Source organism: Vulpes lagopus, chromosome 23, assembly GCF_018345385.1.
Source record: "Vulpes lagopus strain Blue_001 chromosome 23, ASM1834538v1, whole genome shotgun sequence".
NCBI lineage: Eukaryota > Metazoa > Chordata > Mammalia > Carnivora > Canidae > Vulpes > Vulpes lagopus.
The window spans coordinates 27,648,298-27,668,325 of record NC_054846.1 but is presented as its reverse complement, the minus strand read 5'-3'; the positions used below and the strand labels follow the sequence as shown (position 1 = coordinate 27,668,325).

General features: G+C 35.1%; 1 protein-coding gene across 3 annotated transcripts in view; it reads left to right on the top strand.

Annotated features, from left to right (window-relative positions):
* The window catches only part of NEDD1 (NEDD1 gamma-tubulin ring complex targeting factor), a 46,532-nt gene extending 27,373 nt beyond the window's left edge, over positions 1-19,159 (top strand). For all 3 annotated transcript variants that reach the window (XM_041738910.1, XM_041738909.1, XM_041738911.1), the window contains 7 exons: positions 3,905-4,033; positions 6,647-6,691; positions 7,858-8,060; positions 8,947-9,100; positions 10,002-10,158; positions 16,925-16,991; positions 17,492-19,159. In XM_041738910.1, the coding sequence (XP_041594844.1) occupies positions 3,905-4,033; positions 6,647-6,691; positions 7,858-8,060; positions 8,947-9,100; positions 10,002-10,158; positions 16,925-16,991; positions 17,492-17,596 (860 nt within the window). In that variant the 3' untranslated portion in view covers positions 17,597-19,159. The remainder of the gene's footprint in view (positions 1-3,904; positions 4,034-6,646; positions 6,692-7,857; positions 8,061-8,946; positions 9,101-10,001; positions 10,159-16,924; positions 16,992-17,491) is intronic.
* The last annotated feature ends 869 nt before the right edge of the window (positions 19,160-20,028 follow it).

Here is a 20,028-nt window from a genome sequence, read left to right as displayed (position 1 = left end):
TCACTTGCTTCTCTTTCTCTCTCTCTCAAATACATAAATAAATCTTTAAAAAAATTAAAAAAAATTTTTAAAGTCTACATGGTATACCACTGTGTTTCCCAACTAGTTTCATTAGAAATGGATGTATCCATGTCTTTTTAAGGTTTCAAGACAAGTATTTAACTTGAACAAAAATATTCGTTGTACCTTCTCAACATAAGTTTACAATTTTCAAGTAGAATTGAAACTTTTTTAGCCTTGATAGTATAGAATGGTATTTAAAAACATACTAAGTAGATATCTTTGTTATAAATTTTCTGTTAATATCTACATCATCCTTATATAAGTCATTTACATATTATTTAGAAAAATAATTAGTTTCTTATTTAAGAACTCCCAGAAACAAATATTATTTCTTAGAAGGAATTCATTTTGAAATATAATCTTAAGTAATATTTGCCAAGATGTTGAATTAACTATATTATGAAAATTGTCATTATTTTCAAAGATTATTTTATTGTTGACTCTATTCATAATTCCCAAAATTAAACAAAATAAAGTTTTTCTCATTTACTTTCAGCTTTCTGAAGTTTCACCATTATTCATTTAGTTTTTAATAAGGAAATTCGTGTAATGATGACAGCATTAATTAGGAAATGCAAGACTTGGGTCTTCAGGGTCATTGATTAATGATAACTCTTGGCTGATTAGCAGTGTTTCTGACAAAATGAATGTTTGCTCTGTACCCACTGAGTTAGAAACTTTTGTTTATTAATTTTATTTTGAAATAATTGCAAACTTATAAAAGAATTTCAGAAAAAGTACAAAGAACTCCTGAGCTGTAGTATATCCTTTAGTAGATTCACTGTTTTATAAATTTTGCCACATTTGCTTCATCATTTGCTCTCTTTCTCACACACACGTGTACATACATTTTACCCCCTCTGAAACATTGAGAGTATGTTAGGCTTAAGTCTTGGGTCTGTGACAGCGTATCAGCATGACTTTGGGCATTTTTCTTAACTACTCTGAGTCTTATTTTCTCTTCTGTAGATAATATTTAACTTTTAGGGTTATTGTGAAAACCAGAGAAAATGTATCAGAAGTGCCTGGCACATGATAGGCACTCAGTAAATTATGGCTTTGCTAATGTTGTCATCACAATTATCATCATTTCTATTACTATATTTTAAACTTTCTATAAAATAAATTGGAAGTTTGGAAAAAGTTCACGTTGCTTCTACTAAAGGCACCAAGCACTACATTTCCGCCAACAGTGCGGGAGGGTTCTCCTTTCTCCACAGCCTCACCAACACCATTTGTTTCTTGTGTTGTTGGTTTTAGCCATTCTGACAAGTGTGAGTTGATATCTCATGGTTTTGATTTGCATATCTCTGATGAAGAGTGATGTTGAGCATCTTTTCACGCGTCGGCTGGCCATCAGGATGCCTTGTTTGGAGAAATGTCTTTTCGTGTTTTCTGCCCATTTTTAAATTAGATTATTCATTTTTGGGGTGTTAAGTTGACAAGTTCTTTATATGTTTTGGATACTAATCCTTTATCAGATACATCATTTACAAATCTCTTGTCCCATTCTGTAGGCTGCGTTTTAGTTTTGTTGATTGTTTCCTTTGCTGTGTGGAAGCTTTTTATCTTGATGAAGTCCCAATAGTTTATTTTTGCTTTTGTTTCCCTTGCCTCAGGAGACATATCTAGAAAGAATTTGCTATGGCTGATGTCAAAGAGGTTACTGCTTATGTTCTTCTGTAAGATTTTAATGGTTTTAGGTCTCACATTTAGGTCCTTAATTAATTTTGAATTTTATTTTTGTGTATGATGTAAGACAGTGGTCTACTTGTTTATTCTTTTGCATGTTCTTGTCCAGTTTTCCCAACACCATTTGTTGAAGAGACGATCTTTTTCCCACTGGATAATCTTTTCTGCTTTGTCAAAAATTAATTGACCATATTAATGGTAGGTTCCTTTTTGGGTTTTCTGTTTCATTGTTCTATGTGTCTATGTTTGTGCCGGTACTATACCATTTGATCACTTTGTAGTACAACTTGAAGTCCGGAATTGTGATGCCTCCTGTGATTTTTCTTAGCTCTAGAGAACAACCTGGTGGTTACTAGAGGGGAGAGGGGTGGGGGGTGGGGGGATGGGTGAAACAGATGATGGGGATGAAGGAATGCACTTGTGATGAGCACCTGGTGTTGTATGGAAGTGTTGAATCACTATATTGTACACCTAACCTTTATGTTAACCAACTGGAATTTAAATAAAAACTTAGAGAACTCATGCAGACTTGTTGCTAGTGCTTTTTCGGTAGGAAACAGCTGTTTAAGAAGTAAAAATAAAGGTCTTTAGCACTACTTTCGAATGATACCAAACTTTCTTTCTCCTGAAGTTCCAGAGGCTAGAGTTAGGTATTCGTACATGTTTAAAGACCTAGAAGAAGGAGAGAAAATTTCTTTGTAACAGTTTAATTAACTCTTGGTATAAACACTTCAATGACACTGATGTACAAATGTTCAGTAACATTTTAACTCTCTTTTATTTATTCATGAGAGATGCACGGGGAAAGAGAGAGAGAGAGAGGCAGAGAGAGAGAGGCAGAGAGAGAGAGGCAGAGACACAGGCAGAGGGAGAAGCAGGCTCCATGCAGGGAGCCCAACGTGGAACTCGATCCCGGGTCTCCAGGATCATGCCCTGGACCGAAGGCGGCGCTAAACTGCTGAGCCACCCGGGCTGCCCACATTATAGCTTATTATCAGGTGTTATTAGAAAAGTTTATTTTATTTGCCAGGTTTGGACATTTTTGGATATTCTGGCTGTTCTTTGCTTTTATCCTAGCTTTTCAGTTTTCATTTTGGACCAAGATGGCAACTAAAACACTACTTAAAAGGTATTATTGGGAGCACGTATATGGTGCAGTTGGCTGAGTATCTGGCTTTGTTTTGGCTTAGGTTGTGGTCTCGGGATCACAAGTTCACAGAGTTTGAACCCTGAGTCAGCTCCTTGCTCATTGGGGCATCCACTTAAGACTCTCTCCCTCTCCTTCTGCCTCTCCCCTCTCCCCTCTCTCTTTCTCAGAAAAAAAAAAAATCTAAAAAAAAGGTAATACAGTCACATGCTACCATTTAAAATACCAGACTTTCATCATAGCTTTTGAGTCTCTAGAACTTAATCCTCAACCCAAAAATGAGCAAGAAGCTACTGAGCTCATGGATTTTCTCTTACAAAGTCCCTGCCCTGATTCCTTGCATTATATACTGGCAGGGAAAATAAACTGCTGCATGCTATGCTATTCTTTATGGGTTTAGTATTCTGGTTTCTTTCCTCTTAGTTAAATCTGTCCTGAGGCTAGTAAAGTCATTTGAGGTCCTTAATACTGAGAGCAGTGTTAAGCTTCCATTGTGAGTGAAAAGACAGAAGAGGGAAAAAAGACTTCGATTTACTGCATTTGTGGAAAGGAACTAACATTACTTGAATCCCGCTGTATGTTAGGCATCGTGCTATATGCCTTAAATACTTTTGAAATCATTTGTAGATGCTCATAAGAGCAAACCCATTATGACAGAAGTTGGTTGTGTTTAGTATACTTTGTTAAAGAGAGTAGCAAAGTATTATATGCTTATATAATACTTAGTTTAGGAAATTTTCATCAAAATGGTCAAAATAAGGTGGTATCGTATAAATAAATAGATTATTTGCTTTTGAGGAGCCCTTCATTCCATGAAAATCATGGTTAACTAAGCTGTTATTACCTTGTTTTCTTTTCATGGTACTGACAGTTGTAATAATAATAATAATACCAATTATTACCAATAATTTGGATAATGCATTAGTTTATAGATCCTAGCTTCTGATGATAAATTCATTTTGATGTAGTAACCATTATTTTCATATCTAATTTTCCTGTAAGGTTTGCCTCGAAGCATAAACACTGATATTATATCTAAGGAAACGGACAGTGGGAAAAATCAGGATTTCTTCAGCTTTGATGATACCAGGAAAAGTAGTTTAGGTGATATGTTCTCACCTATCAGAGATGGTAAGTCTGTTCAGATCAGAGGATCATGTTCTCTCTTGCTGGCATTCATTACATTTTTATTCTAGCTGAAAGATTTGGGTAATAGCTTCAGTCTGATTCTGTTCATGACAGTTGCTAATTTTCTTAGTCCCTGGGGTGGTATCTTTTCCTTTGCCCTGATATTTCAGATGTTACCATTCTGAAGTATATGCTTGTCATTTTCACATGGGAACTATGCAAATAGCTCTCAAGTTAGCATTTTAATTTCCACAGAAGTTTCTTAAAGGAAGTTTTGTCTCTTTAGGCAATTTTTTAGTTGTATCCTACTTCTAAGTAAATCTTAAAATCTTGGGTATTTTGTTAGGCAAAAAATATCTTTCTAATCTAAAAAAATTGTTTTTTGATTATTAGTATCTAATTGATATTTATTCATTGTTTTCATGAAGAAATTTAGCTAGGTGATAGATTGCCTCATCTTTTACACTAACCACACACACACACACATACTCTATCCTTTCTCTCTCTCTCTCTCTCTCTCTCTCTCTCTCTCTCTCTCCCCCCCTCCCTCCCTCCCTCCCTCTCTCCCCCCTCTTCCCCCATTGCTAGGATATGTTGCCATTAGAAGGAAAACAAAAACATAAAAAACTTTACCATTTTGATAAATAGAAACATTACCTATCTTTGTTAATACTGTATGAACTAGGTACATTGTTTGGCTGTGTCTTTTTTAAACTGATGGTCATACTATTTCCATTAATTGGGTAGTCTGACTGCTAATAGCAGTATTACTAACAATATGAGTAAATTTCTAGGGCATAATTTGGTAGGTTAAGTATTCATACTTTTTGGCCTGTTAATTCTATTTCTATAAATTTATGTAGAACATATTCAGAGAATCCCACAAAGATTTGTATGCACTGTTTTTTTTTTTTATAATAGTGGATGGAACTCTGAAATATATCTAAATGTCAACAGTAAGCAGGATGTATAAATTGTTATATCCACTCATGATCTTATAAAATTTCACTTTTTCCTTTAAAGTCATCTGTTTTTCAAATTTTCTACAGTTGATTTCATAATCAGAGAGAATCAATATATATGTGATGGCACAGACTTCTTTAGTTTCTTCTGCCTTACCCTGGCCTAAAAATGACTACTCTCATTGCCAGGTCAGATTCCCCTATCTTCCAATTAATGAAAGAGAGAGGATTCCTTTCTTTCGGGATGAAGAGGGGTCAGACTACATAGTTAAAGAATAAAGAGAGGAAAGACATGGGCAAAGGAGGGAAAAGTGGCCTGGGCTGGAGTTGAGGAAGGTTTTGGAGGTTAGTAACCATCTGTGAGCTTTGGCTTATGAGAACCTCTGGGGTTCTCTGAATTGAAGAATGTAGGAAGGGGCTTTTTAAAAGTGTTTGAGCTATAAATGAATTCCTCGTTAGTAGTTTTTTTTAAGATTTATTTATTTATTTATGATAGCGAGAGAGAGAGGCAGAGACACAGGAAGAGGGAGAAGCAGGCTCCATGCTGGGAGCCCGACGTGGGACTTGATCCCGGGACTCCAGGATAGTGCCCTGGGCCAAAGGCAGGCGCCAAACCGCTGAGCCACCCAGGGATCCCCTCGTTAGTAGTTTTTAAGAGAAATGAGTAAAGGATAGAAATTCCTCTTTACTTTTTAAAAATATGATTAGAATTTGAGCTATATGCCCTTCATTTATTAGTATTTCATATTGTTAATAAGCATGGATACTAAATATAGTACTAGTTTTCATTGTCAAGAGGTTTATGAATGCAACTCTCCTAGGTAAAAGGCTTATTAGTCTGTCCTTCAATTTCTTCATCTTCCGTTTTTGTTTGGAGAAAACTAATAACTTCTAAAAGTGTATATATGTTGTGTGATTACTAGGTGTGTGTATATATATATATATATATATATATATATATATATATATTGCCCACACATGCAGATAGAGGAGTGGATGATACTCCTACTACTATGGTAATAATGTATGATAATTTATTGGCCATTTGAATTTCTCTTGGATTTTTTTTATGGCTTTTGCCTGTTTTTTTATTTGCTAAAATGGAGTGAAGCAATTTTTGGTTGTTAATTGGTAAATAAATAGTATTATAGTATTGGAATATTCTTATACATATTCTGCTATTAAAATAAATATTAATAAACTCTTGTTTTTTATATCATTGTAATGCTTACAAACTATTTTTATGTTGTTTCAGTTGCTCCTCAAAACAGTCTTATGAGATCAACAGGATGTTATTCTCATTATATAGATGCAGAAACTGAAGTTTAATTATATTAAAGACTTGTCTAAGGTTATAAAACTATTAAGTGGTATAGCCAGAATTGTATTATAGATTTCTGGAGCCTTCTGCAGTGCTTTTCTAGTATACCTTGCTGTCTCATTAAATGATGCTATACCATAGAATTACTTTTCATATTTGTTGCTATGCATAAAGCTGAAAGAAAGAAAAATGAAGTTTATGAGTCTCAGCTGTAACTTCACTCAGATTTCCCTTCTTAAAATCTAACTCTCTGGGGGAATGAATAGGAAGCTTAAGTTGCTATGGCTTTTTTTTTCACAATTTTAAAAATTTGATTTTCTAATTTTATTATAGATGCTGTGGTTAACAAGGGAGGTGATGAGTCCATAGGCAAAGATGGTAAGAACTATTGAGAAGTATTTTTATGAAAATTAAAAGTTGTTTTAATGTTTATGTTGTCTATTGATATGTAACAAATTACCCCAACATTTTAAAAAAAAGGTTTATTTATTAATTTTGGAGAGAGAGAGAGAGAGAGAGAGAGCACGAGTGGGAGGATTAGAGAGAGTGGGAAAGAGAATCTCAAGCAGACTCTGCATTGAGCACAGAGCTAGACATAAGGGCTTGATCTTACAACTCTGAAATAACGACATGAGCCAAAACCAAGGGTCAATTCTTAACTGAATGCCCCACCCAGATGCCCCCAAATTACTCCCAACATTTTGAAACTGAAAAGAACATTTATCATCTCATAATTCTGGGTTAAGAGTCTGAGCACAGCTAAGCTGGGTGCCTTTGGCTTCAGGTCTCTTCTGATGCTTTAATCAGGATGTCAACAGGGCTGCAGTCATCTCAAGGCTCGACTGGGCAAGGATCTTCTTCGAAGCACATACATGTGGCTGTTAGCAGAAGATACCAATTCTTTCCCATGTGGACCTCTCTTACAGGGCAGTTAGCAACATGGCAGCTGGCTTCCCTCAATTGAAATAGTCAGAGACAGCACTCAAAATGGAAGCCACTGCGCGTTTGTAACCTAATCTTGGAAGTGACATCCCACCGCTTTTGCTGTATTCTCTTTGTTAGAAGCAAGTTACTAAGTCCTGCCCACATTCAAAGGGAGGGAATTACATGAGAGCATGGATCCATGCCAGCAGGCAGGGATCATTCAGAATCATCTTAGAGGCTGACTACCTATGTAAACTACAGATACATACCAAATTAACAATTTTCAGTTATCAAAAACTAATGATATTAACTAAAACATTCATTAGGCTTTGTAGTTTTCAAAGTGGTTTTACATAGTATCTCTCTTTAGTCTCACCACTCAGGGTGATGGATATCATTATTGACATTTACTGATCAGGAAATAAGAGTTTTGTGATTTTTGCCTAAGATTTTGTATACATCAAGTAAGGAGTAGAGCTGACAAATGAACTTGCCTCCTGAATCCAGATTGCATGTCTTTCTACCATATCAACCTGTCGGTCATGTTAAGTGCTTTTCTTAAATATCCAACATTGAGGAAAACCACCATATGCGAATAGTTTTTTTCTCCTCTTTTTCAGCCATTGATTTTCTACCACAATTGAATTCAGTCCTTCCTCCAAGAAAAAATCCAGTAGCTTCAAGCACTTCAGTATTGCATTCTAGTCCTCTTAATGTCTTTATGGGATCTCCAGGGAAGGAAGAAAATGAAAATCATGATCTGACAGCTGAATCTAAGAAAGTGTATCTGGGAAAACAGGAACCTAAGGACTCCCTCAAACAGGTATCTGCCTAAAAATAGTACTTGAGCTCACTGTGTGCCTTTGTTAGTAGCAAGCATATGATGAAGCTCATCATGAGAGAGAAAGCAGGCAACTGTTGGGGGATATGTCCTAATTATTGACAGTGCTGTACACCTATCAAGGAGAAAAATACTCTTAAATCATGAAGTCACATGTTAAAAACTAAATACTTTTGAAAATCCGTCTATGGAAATGTTGGTGGTAACAGCAGATACAAACTTACACTGTTTTTTTTTTTTTCTAAGACAAGGTACCTGACCTAGTTCATACCTGAGTTTTTTTAGAATTTATTTCCATTGCAGCAGAAAGCACAAGTTACTGGTCAAGTCATTTACTCTAAGTCTTAGAGCTAATTGGTGGTGCTAAGAATGTATACATCTTCATTACCTTCAGCTATAATACAGTATCCAAAATAGCCAAGTAAGGACTTAGAATGGACAGATGTTACCGATGTTACCAGCAAGGCCACGTCTGTCACATTTTCATATTGATATTTTAGAATGATATTGAAAAGATATTTAAGAAGTACAAAAATGTCTTCTGACGTATTTTTTAAATATTTCTGGCTGGTTATCACATGAGTTTGGGGATTTTTTTTTTTTGGTGTGTGTGTGTGTGTGTGTCATTTTCAGTGACACAAAAGCAGATGCTTAGCAAATGAGCTTTTCCTTATGTTATCATTGAAATTACTTTTGATTAGTAAACTTGATTTATTTTGCCCCTTTTCTAGCAGTGTGTCTTTTCCTTCTATATCCCTTCTTATTCTTCGTTTTTTTGACTCTGCTAGAAAAAATGAAAGTAGATACAAGTTATGTGTATAATAATGATAACACCAGAATTGATATATTGTTTATTTTAAATGTAAAGTTTGCAAAGTTGATTTCTGGTACTGAAACTGGAAATCTGAACACTTCTCCGTCATCTAACCAAACAAGAAGTCCTGAGAAATTTGAAAAGCCAGAGAAAGAAATTGAAGCCCAGTTCATATATGAACCCCACCTCATTGGATCTTCAACTCCAAGTAAGTACATAAAACCTCCTGATATTTGAAAGTGTTAAGTTGAAAACTCCCACCATTTAACTTGAAGGGATAAATAAACAGTGATCATAGGCTAAGGAAATAAGAGTTTAAACTTGACGAGGCTTGTCTACTGTGAATCTCTTACTAGAGGACAATGACATGTATATGAATGGTTACCTCGACATTGATTTGATACTCTTGGTGTGAATTTGATTTTCAATCCAATGTATAAGGGTCTTGATCTAATATGATACAAATAGGAATATAATGTAGGACCCTTTGAAAATGAGTCATTAACTACTTGAAATTGCCCCCCCCCCCCAGTCCATACTGAAGTCCTGTGTAGAGTTCATGCCATAGATCCTAAAAACTTGATCACATTTAATGGGATATTAGGTTCAGTTATACAAGTTATCTATAGAAACTCTTTGTATAGAAGTAACTCTTTTATATAGATTTATATTTTAAGGTTTCTGTGGATATATTGCATTAGTATAAACATTGGGGCTTTGCTTGTAGCGGTACTTTACTCCTATATTCCTTCTGTTTATTTTTAATAGTCTTGGTTTATTTAGTTTGTGATATAGCATGTCACATTCATTTTTTATAAGAGTAAATGGTTCTAAGATTCTTCAAGATTAATCCCTCTGTCGTATGTTATTATATTAGACATTTGGCAGTTTATATATATATATAGAGAGAGAGAAATGAATGACTATTAGAAATAATGTCATGGAAAGTTTCTAATATTTGTATTCCAGACATTGAGTTTTTCTAAATGTCACAGGAACACTATTCTTTACCAGTTTTTCAAGTCTTCTCATGCCAAATCTTATTTACAAATGTTTGAGGTCTCTTAGTTTAAGCTGACTATTAATATTTTCTCCATTACTTATTTTAGATCCAAAGATAGCATCCTCTGTCACTGCTGGAGTTGCCAGTTCACTCTCAGAAAAAATAGCTGATACCATTGGAAATAATCGGCCAAATGCACCATTGACATCTGTTCAAATCCGTTTTATTCAGAACATGATACAGGAGACATTGGATGACTTCAGGTAGTTAGTAATTGAGAAATTGCTCTTTCTATCTAGACATTACCTGGCTTTTTTTATTAGATGTAAAACCAGAACCATAAGTAATATTGACAGTTGCTACTTTTGCCTAGGTTTTGGGGTTCATAAAAACAATGGAAAGCATGATGAGTTTTGTTGATCTTGTTGTACTGAATTTATTGAATATCAGCCAGGAAAAAAGTACATTTACCTAGGGCAGTTATTAGATAGCTTGGCAGGGCAGTGTAGCAGGCAGGCTGCCATCATGGTTTTTTTTTATCATCAAAATTTGAACAGATTCTGGTAATTCCCAGTGATATTCCTACCTGAAATATTTATAGATCACCTGTTAAGTATGCTATGTGTAATAATGTAGTAGAGAAGGAATTTTTTAAAGGAATTCTGAATATTTTGAAGCAATGCATCAGAATATAATAGTGAATAAAAATTTTTTTGCTAAGAATGTGTTCAACACTGTTGCTTCCTTTTACCTATCATCTCAATATATATTGGAAGCTATTTTCAATTATTAGAATCTTTTGTGCGTGTTTTTTCCTTTTCTGACGTGTAGTTACTTAGTATTCTTGCTCTGATTTGGAATATATCTGAGCAACAATGCTAGTTAAGATGTACAGCTTTTGTTGGTGCAGGTTCCTTTTTTCCTTTTTTTTTTTTTTTAAGATTGATTGATTGATTTTAGAGAGAGAGCACAAGCAGGAGGGGTAGAGGGAGAGAGAGAGAGAGAGAGAGAGAGAGAGAGTGAGAGACTCTCAAGCAGACTTGGTGGGGACTAAGTGTGGAGCCTGACATGGGGCTCAATTTTACAACCCTGAGATCAAGAGTCAGATGCTCAACTGACTGCACCACCTGGGTCCCCTGGTGCATGTTTCTTTTAAATGTTAAAAGTGTTTTTGGGGCACCTGCACGGGTGCAGTCGGTTGAATGACTTAATCTCAGCTCACCTCAGGATTCAGGAGTTCAAGCCCCACAATGGGCTCCATATGAGAGCCTGTTTTAAAGAAGTGTTTTGAAAAAATATTTTTGCATGTTAACAGTGTATTTTTAAAGTAAGATAATCATTTTTGACATTTACAACATGCCTAGTATATGTACTGCATACTAGAGATACAAATATAAGTAATCTGCCCACAAAGGCCTTATAGTTGAATTATGGTAGGTACAATGTGTCCGGTTAAGGTATGTATTCTTTAATGTGGATTAATTCATTTATGACTGGGAAATAGGACAGTGATGACAACGATGGTGAGGAATTGTGTCGGTTCACATAATAGTTGCTAAGACAAAGTACATGAACAAAGTATATGAACATAGCTGAAGGCAGCAAACCCCCTGTCAGTGCCCATCTCTTCCTGTTCCCTTCCTTTTAACCTGCTTTGGCTTTGTGCCAAAAAACACAAAATGTTTGGAAGGACTTACTTTGTGATTGTTCCCCACCTTTGGATATTTTATCCTTGCCTCCAGCCTTGACAGCCCCAATCCTTTCTTCTTTTTTCTTACCTCGTGATTACCTCACTATTTAAACAATGCTAGTATTTTACTAGGGTTTGTTTATTGATTAATTCATTATTGATTATTGATCAACTAGTCATTGATTATTCATTATTTAAACTATGCTAGTATTTTTACTAGGGTTTAATTGTTTTTATTAATGCTCTCTCTGGTTACAAAGTTGCATAAATTTTAGGTAGTCTGCTCCAATCCTTTTTCTTTAAGTCCTGTTATGCCCGTTTTCTTTTTCTTTCTTCCTTTCTTCCTTCCTTCCTTCCTTCCTTCCTTCCTTCCTTCCTTCCTTTCTTTCTTTCTTTCTTTCTTTCTTTCTTTCTTTCTCTCTCTCTCTCTCTTTTTTCTTTCTTCTTTCTCTTTCTTTCTCTCTCTCTCTCTTTCTTTCTTTCTTTCTTCTATTAGTTTTATTGTGATGAAAACATTTATAATGAGATCTAACCTCTTAATAAATTTTAGCTCTACAATGCAGTATTGCTAACCTTAGGCACAATATTGTACAGCAGATCCCTAAAAATTACTCATTTTGTCAAACTGAAATTTTGTATTTGCCATTTGGCTACTTTCTATTTCCTGTTCTCCTCAACCCCTGATACCTACTATTCTATTCTTTGCTTCCATGAGTGTGACTGTTTTAGAGATCTCATATAAGTAGAATCATTCAGTATTTGTCCTTCTGTGACTGGCTTGTTTCATTTAGCGTAATGTTCTCTAGGTTTGTCCATGTTGCATATTGCATAGTACACGATTTTTTTTTTTATGGCTGATAATATTCTGTTACACACACGCTACATTTTTAAAAATCTAGTCCTGCTATTTTCAATATATAATTTTAAAGAATATGAGGTTTTTCAGGAATGTATAAATGTGGCAAAAGAGAATTGTCTGGGTACAGCTGACCTTAATATAGTGTGAGTAAAGCAGTGTTGGAAAGGGAGACAGCTCTTGTGCTGGGGCAGATTGGGAAAGACAGTGCTGCCCTGCCTTCGGCTTTCAGCATGTCTTGCATACCTACCTGCACCTGGGGAGTAGGGGTGAGTAGGGCTGTTCTCAACTATTCTGCCCCTCCATGAACCATAGGCAGCCCCTGCTTGGGACTCAGTGCAGACCCAGAGTGGCTCAAAGGGTTCTATAAATTCACTCACTCTGATTTCAACCTACAGTAAGTCTTGCATAGCTACACCGTACAGTGGAGGAACAGAGGAGGTGTGGAGGGGCTCTATCAGCTGTCCTTCCTCAGCTGTGGAGGCTGCTATCTGCACAAGGGTCTGGAGTGCTTCAGGCAGGTTACTCTCAGTTTCCACAGCCCGTGGACTTCACAGGCCCTGTGCATTTCTGCCCTACCGTGTCTCTCTCAGCCCCCTGCCCTTCCCCTAGTTGTTTACCTAAGCACTCAGCGAAGGCCTGTGGCAAACAGTTGGTGAGTGGACGGAGACTGTTTTTGTGGCTAGGACTCCTTGGATTCTAAACTGTTTGATTCTAAATTGTTTGATTCTAAACTGTTTGATTCTAAACTGTTGTGCCAATCCTACTTGGCCTTCAGAAACCTATAAAAATTGCAGTTAGTTCTCCTGACCCTATCAACAGCCACTGTCCAACCCTCCACCCCCTGCTCTATTGAGGATGAAAAGCCATGGGTCTCTCTCCTAGGAGGGACTCATCACATTCATTTAGATTTCTTTGTACTCTCAAGTTGAATTTAAAAATGTATGATTTTATAGGTTATCTGCCTTGTCCTCACTCTGAGAGCTGGAGAGATTACTTCCTAAGCAGAAGTCTGTGGGTCTACTTTTATTATCTTTCAAGAAGATTCCAGTTTCCTCTGGCAGGCAGATCACTTTGTTCCTATACTTGCTGGCTTTCAGGTTTTCTTACGGCTAGTTTATTTCTGATTTGCCTTTATTCCTAGCGTTTAGTCTCTGCCCTTCTAGAATGTCAACTGAATATCTGGAGTATTCACCGGGTCTTTTTACCTTGGTGGGTCCTGAACTTTGGCCTCTATTTCCCCAGCATCACAAGGCTGCCAAAATCTTTGTCTACCCTAGTTGCTGCTTTATGTTTGTTTTTCTGCTGTCTAACCCAGTATAGGCATTGCTGAGGAGTCAACAGATATCTTGAGGGGGAGATTGCAGTTTTAGGTTTACTTTTCTGCAGGTACCTTCTTGGTACCTTGAAGCCTTGGCTGCTTTGCTGTCGCAAACCCTAGCACTCCCCAACCCAGTGAGACTCTCTCAAACTCCAGGCTTCTGTTTTCACTTCAGCCTCTTTTCCCCAGAGGGAAAACTGTATAATAAACACATTCCCACAGAGGGAAAAGCAGAGGTAAATGTGGGGCTTACCTACCCAACTTCCCTTCTTTGCAAGACCATAGCCCATCAGATCCTGACCACCTTAGTGCTTCTTTGATACTTTCAGTTTGTTTTGTTTTTTTTAAAGATTTTATTTATTTGAGAGACTGTGATAGCACAAGCTATGGGGAGGGGCAGAGGGAGAGGGAAAAGTAGACTCCCTGCTCAGGAGGGAGCCCAACTCATGGCTAGATCCCAGGACCCTGAGATTATGACCTGAGCTGAAAGCAGCCACTTAAACGACTCAGCCGCCCAGGTGCCTCCAGTTTATTGTTTTAAATCCAGCTTTTGTCATACTTGAAAGCAGAAGAGAATTAAAAAAAAAACAAACAAAAACTTATAGTTGTAGCAGAAAAAGTAAGATACTTAGGAATGAATCTGACCAAAGATGGTAAAGATGTTTGTAGAAAAACAGTTAATAATTTATTAGTAAGCATTAACACTTAAATAAATGGAAAGATATGAAGATGTCAGTTCTTCTAAATTGGTCTGTAGATTGAGTACAAATTCAATCAAATCCCAACTGTGTTTTTTGGAAGACGATGATAGGATAACTTCAAAATTTATGTGAAAGAAGAAAAGATCCAGGAATAACCAAGACACTCTAGAGAAGAACAAGGTTGAAGGGGACTTGTTTGTCAGATGGGTAAGCTTAATCTTTAAGCTATAATTACAATAGTGTAGCATTAGCACAGGATGGACAAATTGCCCAGAGGAATCAAATGGACGAGAGCAAAACCTGGGCATATATAGAAATCTGATATATGATAGAGAAAACTATAGATCCCTATTCCCTGATATTAAAAAAATCAATTCTACCCAGCATAAAAGTTTAAAGGGTGAAATTTTAGGCATTGTAAGAGAATTTATATGTGACTTTAGGGTAGAAAAGTTATTAAAACATAAGAGGATACACTACCAATAAAAACAGATTGGCAAATTTGATTGTGTTGTTACGTCAGTCATTAGAGAACGTTGATAAGGACTACTCATTACAAGACACCATTAACAAAGTGAAAAGACAAAAATCTATCTGCAGGTCTCATATATCCAACAAAGGATCATTTAATGTAAAGAACTCTCAGAAACGAAAAAGAAAAAAAGACATTCAAGGGGCACCTGGTTGGCTCAGTCAGTTAAATGTCTGCCTTCAGCTCAGGTCATGATCTCAAGATCCTGGGATCGAGCCCCGTGTTGGGCTTCCTGCTCAGTGGGGAGTCTGCTTGTCTCTCCCCTTCCCCCTGCTTGTGCTCTTTCTCTCAAATAAATAAATAAATAAATAAATAAATAAATAAATAAAAATATTTTTAAAGATTTTATTTATTTATTCATGAGAGACACAGGTAGAGGTAGAAGCAGGCTCCATGCAGGGAGCCCTGTGTGGGACTCGATCCCGGGACTCCAGGATCACACCCTGAGCCAAAGACAGGCACTCAAATACTGAGCCACCCAGGGATCCCCATAAAATATTTTTTAAAAAAGGACATTCAACAGAAAAGCAAGGTTAAAAGACATGGACAAGCATTTCACAGAAGAGGAATGGTCTATGAACATCAGGAAAGATGTTCAATCCTATAGTTAATCAGAGAACTGAAAATGCAACAGATTTTTCACACCCATTAGATGGGAAAATGTAAAAAATCTGGCAAGACCAAGTCTTGGTGTGGATACAGAGCAAGAGGAATTGTGTTATGCTACTGACAAGCATGTCCACTGATACTACCACTTCGCAAATAGTTTGCATTATTTTGTAAAACTAAGTAAGGATACATCTGGATCATACCTTTAACTCAGCATATCTACTCTTGGGTATATCATCTACAGATATGGGTGCATGTGGATTGGGAAATTATATATATGATTGTTTATAACAGCATTGTAATAGTAAGATGGTGAAAACAATCCTAAAATCCTAATGTCAATTGACAGGAGAATCTGTACACTGATACAGATCAGTGGCTTACAAATATATAAAATATGAATATTGAAAACATGATATTGAGTTAATTTCTTAAATGTACACTACTCAGTACTAAATAGGATGTGGTATTTTTGTAATGCTCAAAACCAAGCATAGTGAAAATATATTGATTGCAGCTTCTATGTTACACAGTTTTTTAAAAACATTTTTTAAACAAAATTCATCAGAATAGTGACTTCTTTCCTGGGCTTCTTCTATGTTAAGTGATAGAGTCAGAAAGGAGCACAGAGGAAGCTTCTGTAATTTTGGTAATGTTCTAGCTCATAAATTGTGTGGTGGGTAACTGATTCTTTTATTATTATACTTCATAATTTTCATGTATTCTTTTGTAGGCATGAATGAATTAATTTTATAATGTAACCTTTTATAGTGTAACCTATAGTATAAGCACCCAAATAACCCTTCAGCATTCTACTGGAAGTATTTTTTTTAATAGCCAAAACATTGATAATAGTTAAAACATTGTAACCTAGTAAATTACCTATATTATTATAATATAATAATATAATTATTATAATACAAACGTGTGTCTTTCCTTGATGACAGTTTCTACATTAAGGAATGTGTAGTATGAAAACTGTATAGGTATACAGTTGGGATTTGTATACTAGCTCCAACATTCGCTGCTTGTTTAGATAAGTTTTAACTGCTCTATGGCTCAATTCCTTCATTGGTAAAATGGAGGTAATAATTGCACCTAATTGTAAAGATTAAATAAGTTCTTCCATTTAAAGTACAAGGAACAATGCCTAGTACATAGTAAATAAATTCTAGGTGCATTGGTATTTTTTACTAATAGTATTATTATTACTAACATCCAATAATTTGAAACAATGAGAAAAGTTTAGCCAGTTTTTTGAATGATCTAGAATTGGTGAAACCATTATAATTTTACCAAGTATTTTACGTTCTTCCTTAGAGAAGCATGCCATAGGGACATTGTGAATTTGCAAGTGGAGATGATTAAACAGTTTCACATGCAACTGGTAAGTATGAGATATTTTATTTAAATGAGTTTAGAGTTGTGGATCTAAAAAGTCCATTAAAAAGTCATATGTTTTTGCTTTATTATATCTAGTTGTTAGGATAAACAAAGAGGGTGTTTTAGAAATTTAATAAGTAAAAGAGATTTTAACTAGTCACCATTCTTTTTAACTTATTCTGGTTAAGGCTACTTTTCCACGGCTTGCTTGCTTGCTTGTTTGTTTATTTATTTATTTATTTATTCATTCATTCATTTATTTATTTATTTTAATAAGTAAGCTAAAAGTTTCCCACATTTGCAAATATAAGCCTTCCAAATATATAACTCTTACCAGTGATCTTTCATTTATATTAACAAAGTAGTAAGGATGGTTAAGTACAAGAAATACCATTCAGCTAGTTAATTGAACATGACAGAAATGATAGCTGAATGTATGTAAAACAGCTTGCTTACCAAATGTGAAATACCAATGATTTCAGAAGCATTCTTCCCCTTTTCTAGAATGAAATGCACTCTTTGCTGGAAAGATACTCAGTGAATGAAGGTTTAGTGGCTGAAATTGAAAGACTACGAGAAGAAAACAAAAGACTACGGGCCCACTTTTGAAATTTCATTGAATACTGCAGTGTTTTATAATTTGGGAAGCTTCGGGCAACACAGAACTGCCTGGAATCAGTATTGTTTTCATGGACTTTGGGGGACAAAAAGGTTTTTTTCAAGTAAAATGGTGATGGGATTTTTACACCAACCACTTATTTCACCTTCACTGACTCAAAAATATTTATATTTTTATATTAAAAAACTGTACAACATGTCATCTGCCTAATAGAAAAGTCAACAGAATCTTTATTTTCTGAAAGCTTTAGCTATACACTAAGTGCCCTTTTTCATAAGAAAAGAAAATTGTGCAAAAAAAAAATAGGTTATGTATGTTTTTTAATCACCTTTTTTTTAACAGATAATATTTTTGATTGACAATTGCCTTCCAAATTTTTTTGGATGTTTGATGATTAAAGAGTTTGATATGCCTTCTATTTTTATGGTAAAGGTAATTTTAAAGTGGCAGTTGGTGTTTCTAAGCAATTGACTAGTAAAACACAAGGTTGATTCATTATTTTGTTAACTTGATATCAAGTCAAGTATGACTATTATTTATTACTTGTACATTTCATAAGGAATTTTGGGGGATTTTGAATTGCACAGATTACATTATATATCTATTGCATTTATGTGTTTTGTACTTCTCACAAATCTCTACTCCTGTTTGGTATTTTTTAGCTGATTTCACTTAACCTATGAAAACGTTTAGGGGTTTATAAGACTTGACTAGAGCTGTGTATCTACTGAATATCTCATGAATTAATACCATGCAAAGTTACTCTGTAAAGTTTCAATCAATATAATTCAACTTAAATCAGTGAAAATTTTATATTAGATCCTAAGCATTATAGTATTAGTTTTATTTCTTACCTTCCAAATGAGAAGTGTGGATTATTTTGTTTCAGGGTTCATATCATTAATTTTCTGTAATTCTTTGTGTGCTGTGTGTAATGTTTCTATATTTTTGACCTTACCACAAAATTTAGAAAGATTAATTGTCAGAAGAATTTACATCTCTCTGGTAATGGGGTGGCTATATACATCTACCTGCTATGATCTACAGTTTTAGTGGTATAAGAATAGAAGGTCTACTGGCTTGTTTATCTTCTCGTAGTCTCTTGTCCCAAAGATTTAAACTATGTACCTTATATACAACATTTGTACCCTATTTGACCCAATAAAAAAGAAATCTAGCTAGCTTACTAACTTTATGATTTTCCAAAGTGGCGAAAATTTTAAGGATATATTTAATAAGTGTAAACCTACTAATAATCACTTCAGGGAATAAAAACAAATATTACTTTTTCCCAGGGTGGCTCAGAGAATATGTTTGTGTTGAAGTGTAAAGGGGTATTAATGTGATCTTTTTTCCTGACAGATTATTGGAAGCATTATGATTTGTAACAAGTTTCCTTGTATATCATCATCAAACAGGTTTAGAAAACGTAAGTGTGTTTTGCCTACATGCTGTATTTAAGTCCATTAATGTTTTCCAATTGCCTTTTTCTGTAAATGCACATAATGTGTATTTAAAGAGGTGGGATAAATAAAACAATTTTAGTAACTTTATATGTATAGATGAAACATTTTTGTCATGGAATTTAAAAGTTAAGTAAATACAAAAAATAGAAATTGTATATGGTAAAAATGAGATACCTGAAATGAACTTCTGCCTCTGGCCAATGGAATAATAGGGATTGGATTTACCCATTTGAAATTCTAAAAACACAAAATATGAGACTCTTTTCAAATATTAGATATTAGGCAGCACAGGACAGTGTCTCCAGAGAGAGGGCAACAAATGAGACCCAAGAAACTCAATGAACCTCTAAGTATAAGAAATAAAACTATACCAAAACACATCATAAATTCCTTAAAGCCTGTGGCTGAGGAAAGGTCTTAAAGCAGCTAAAGTTAAAAGACAGAAGACGAAAGACAATAGTATTCAGAGACAGTGGAGTAACTAGCATCTTTAAAGTACTGAAAGAAAAATACTTAACTTTGAATTCTATACCCAGCAAAAATATCTTTCAGAAGCAAAAATGAAATAAAAACTTTTTCGGACCTTGAAAGCCTGAAAGAATTCATCACAAGCAGACTTGCTCTACAAGATATGTTAAAGAATGCCTTTAGACAGACGGAAAATGGTACCAGATAGAAATATGTTTCTATGAAAAGTAACCAGAGCACCAAAAATGGTAAATATGTGAACAAATATAAGGCTTTTTTTCATATTAAATTATCCTTAAAGGGTAATTAATGATTTAAAGCAAAAATAATGACAAGGTATTGTGTGGTTAATAAAAGTAAAGCGAAATGTCTGATAACAGTATCAAGGATAGAAGGAGGGAAATGTAAGCATACTACTCTAAAGTTCTAATGTAATACTACACTGTGAGATAGTGTAGATTAGTTGAAAGTAGACTGATAAGAATGTA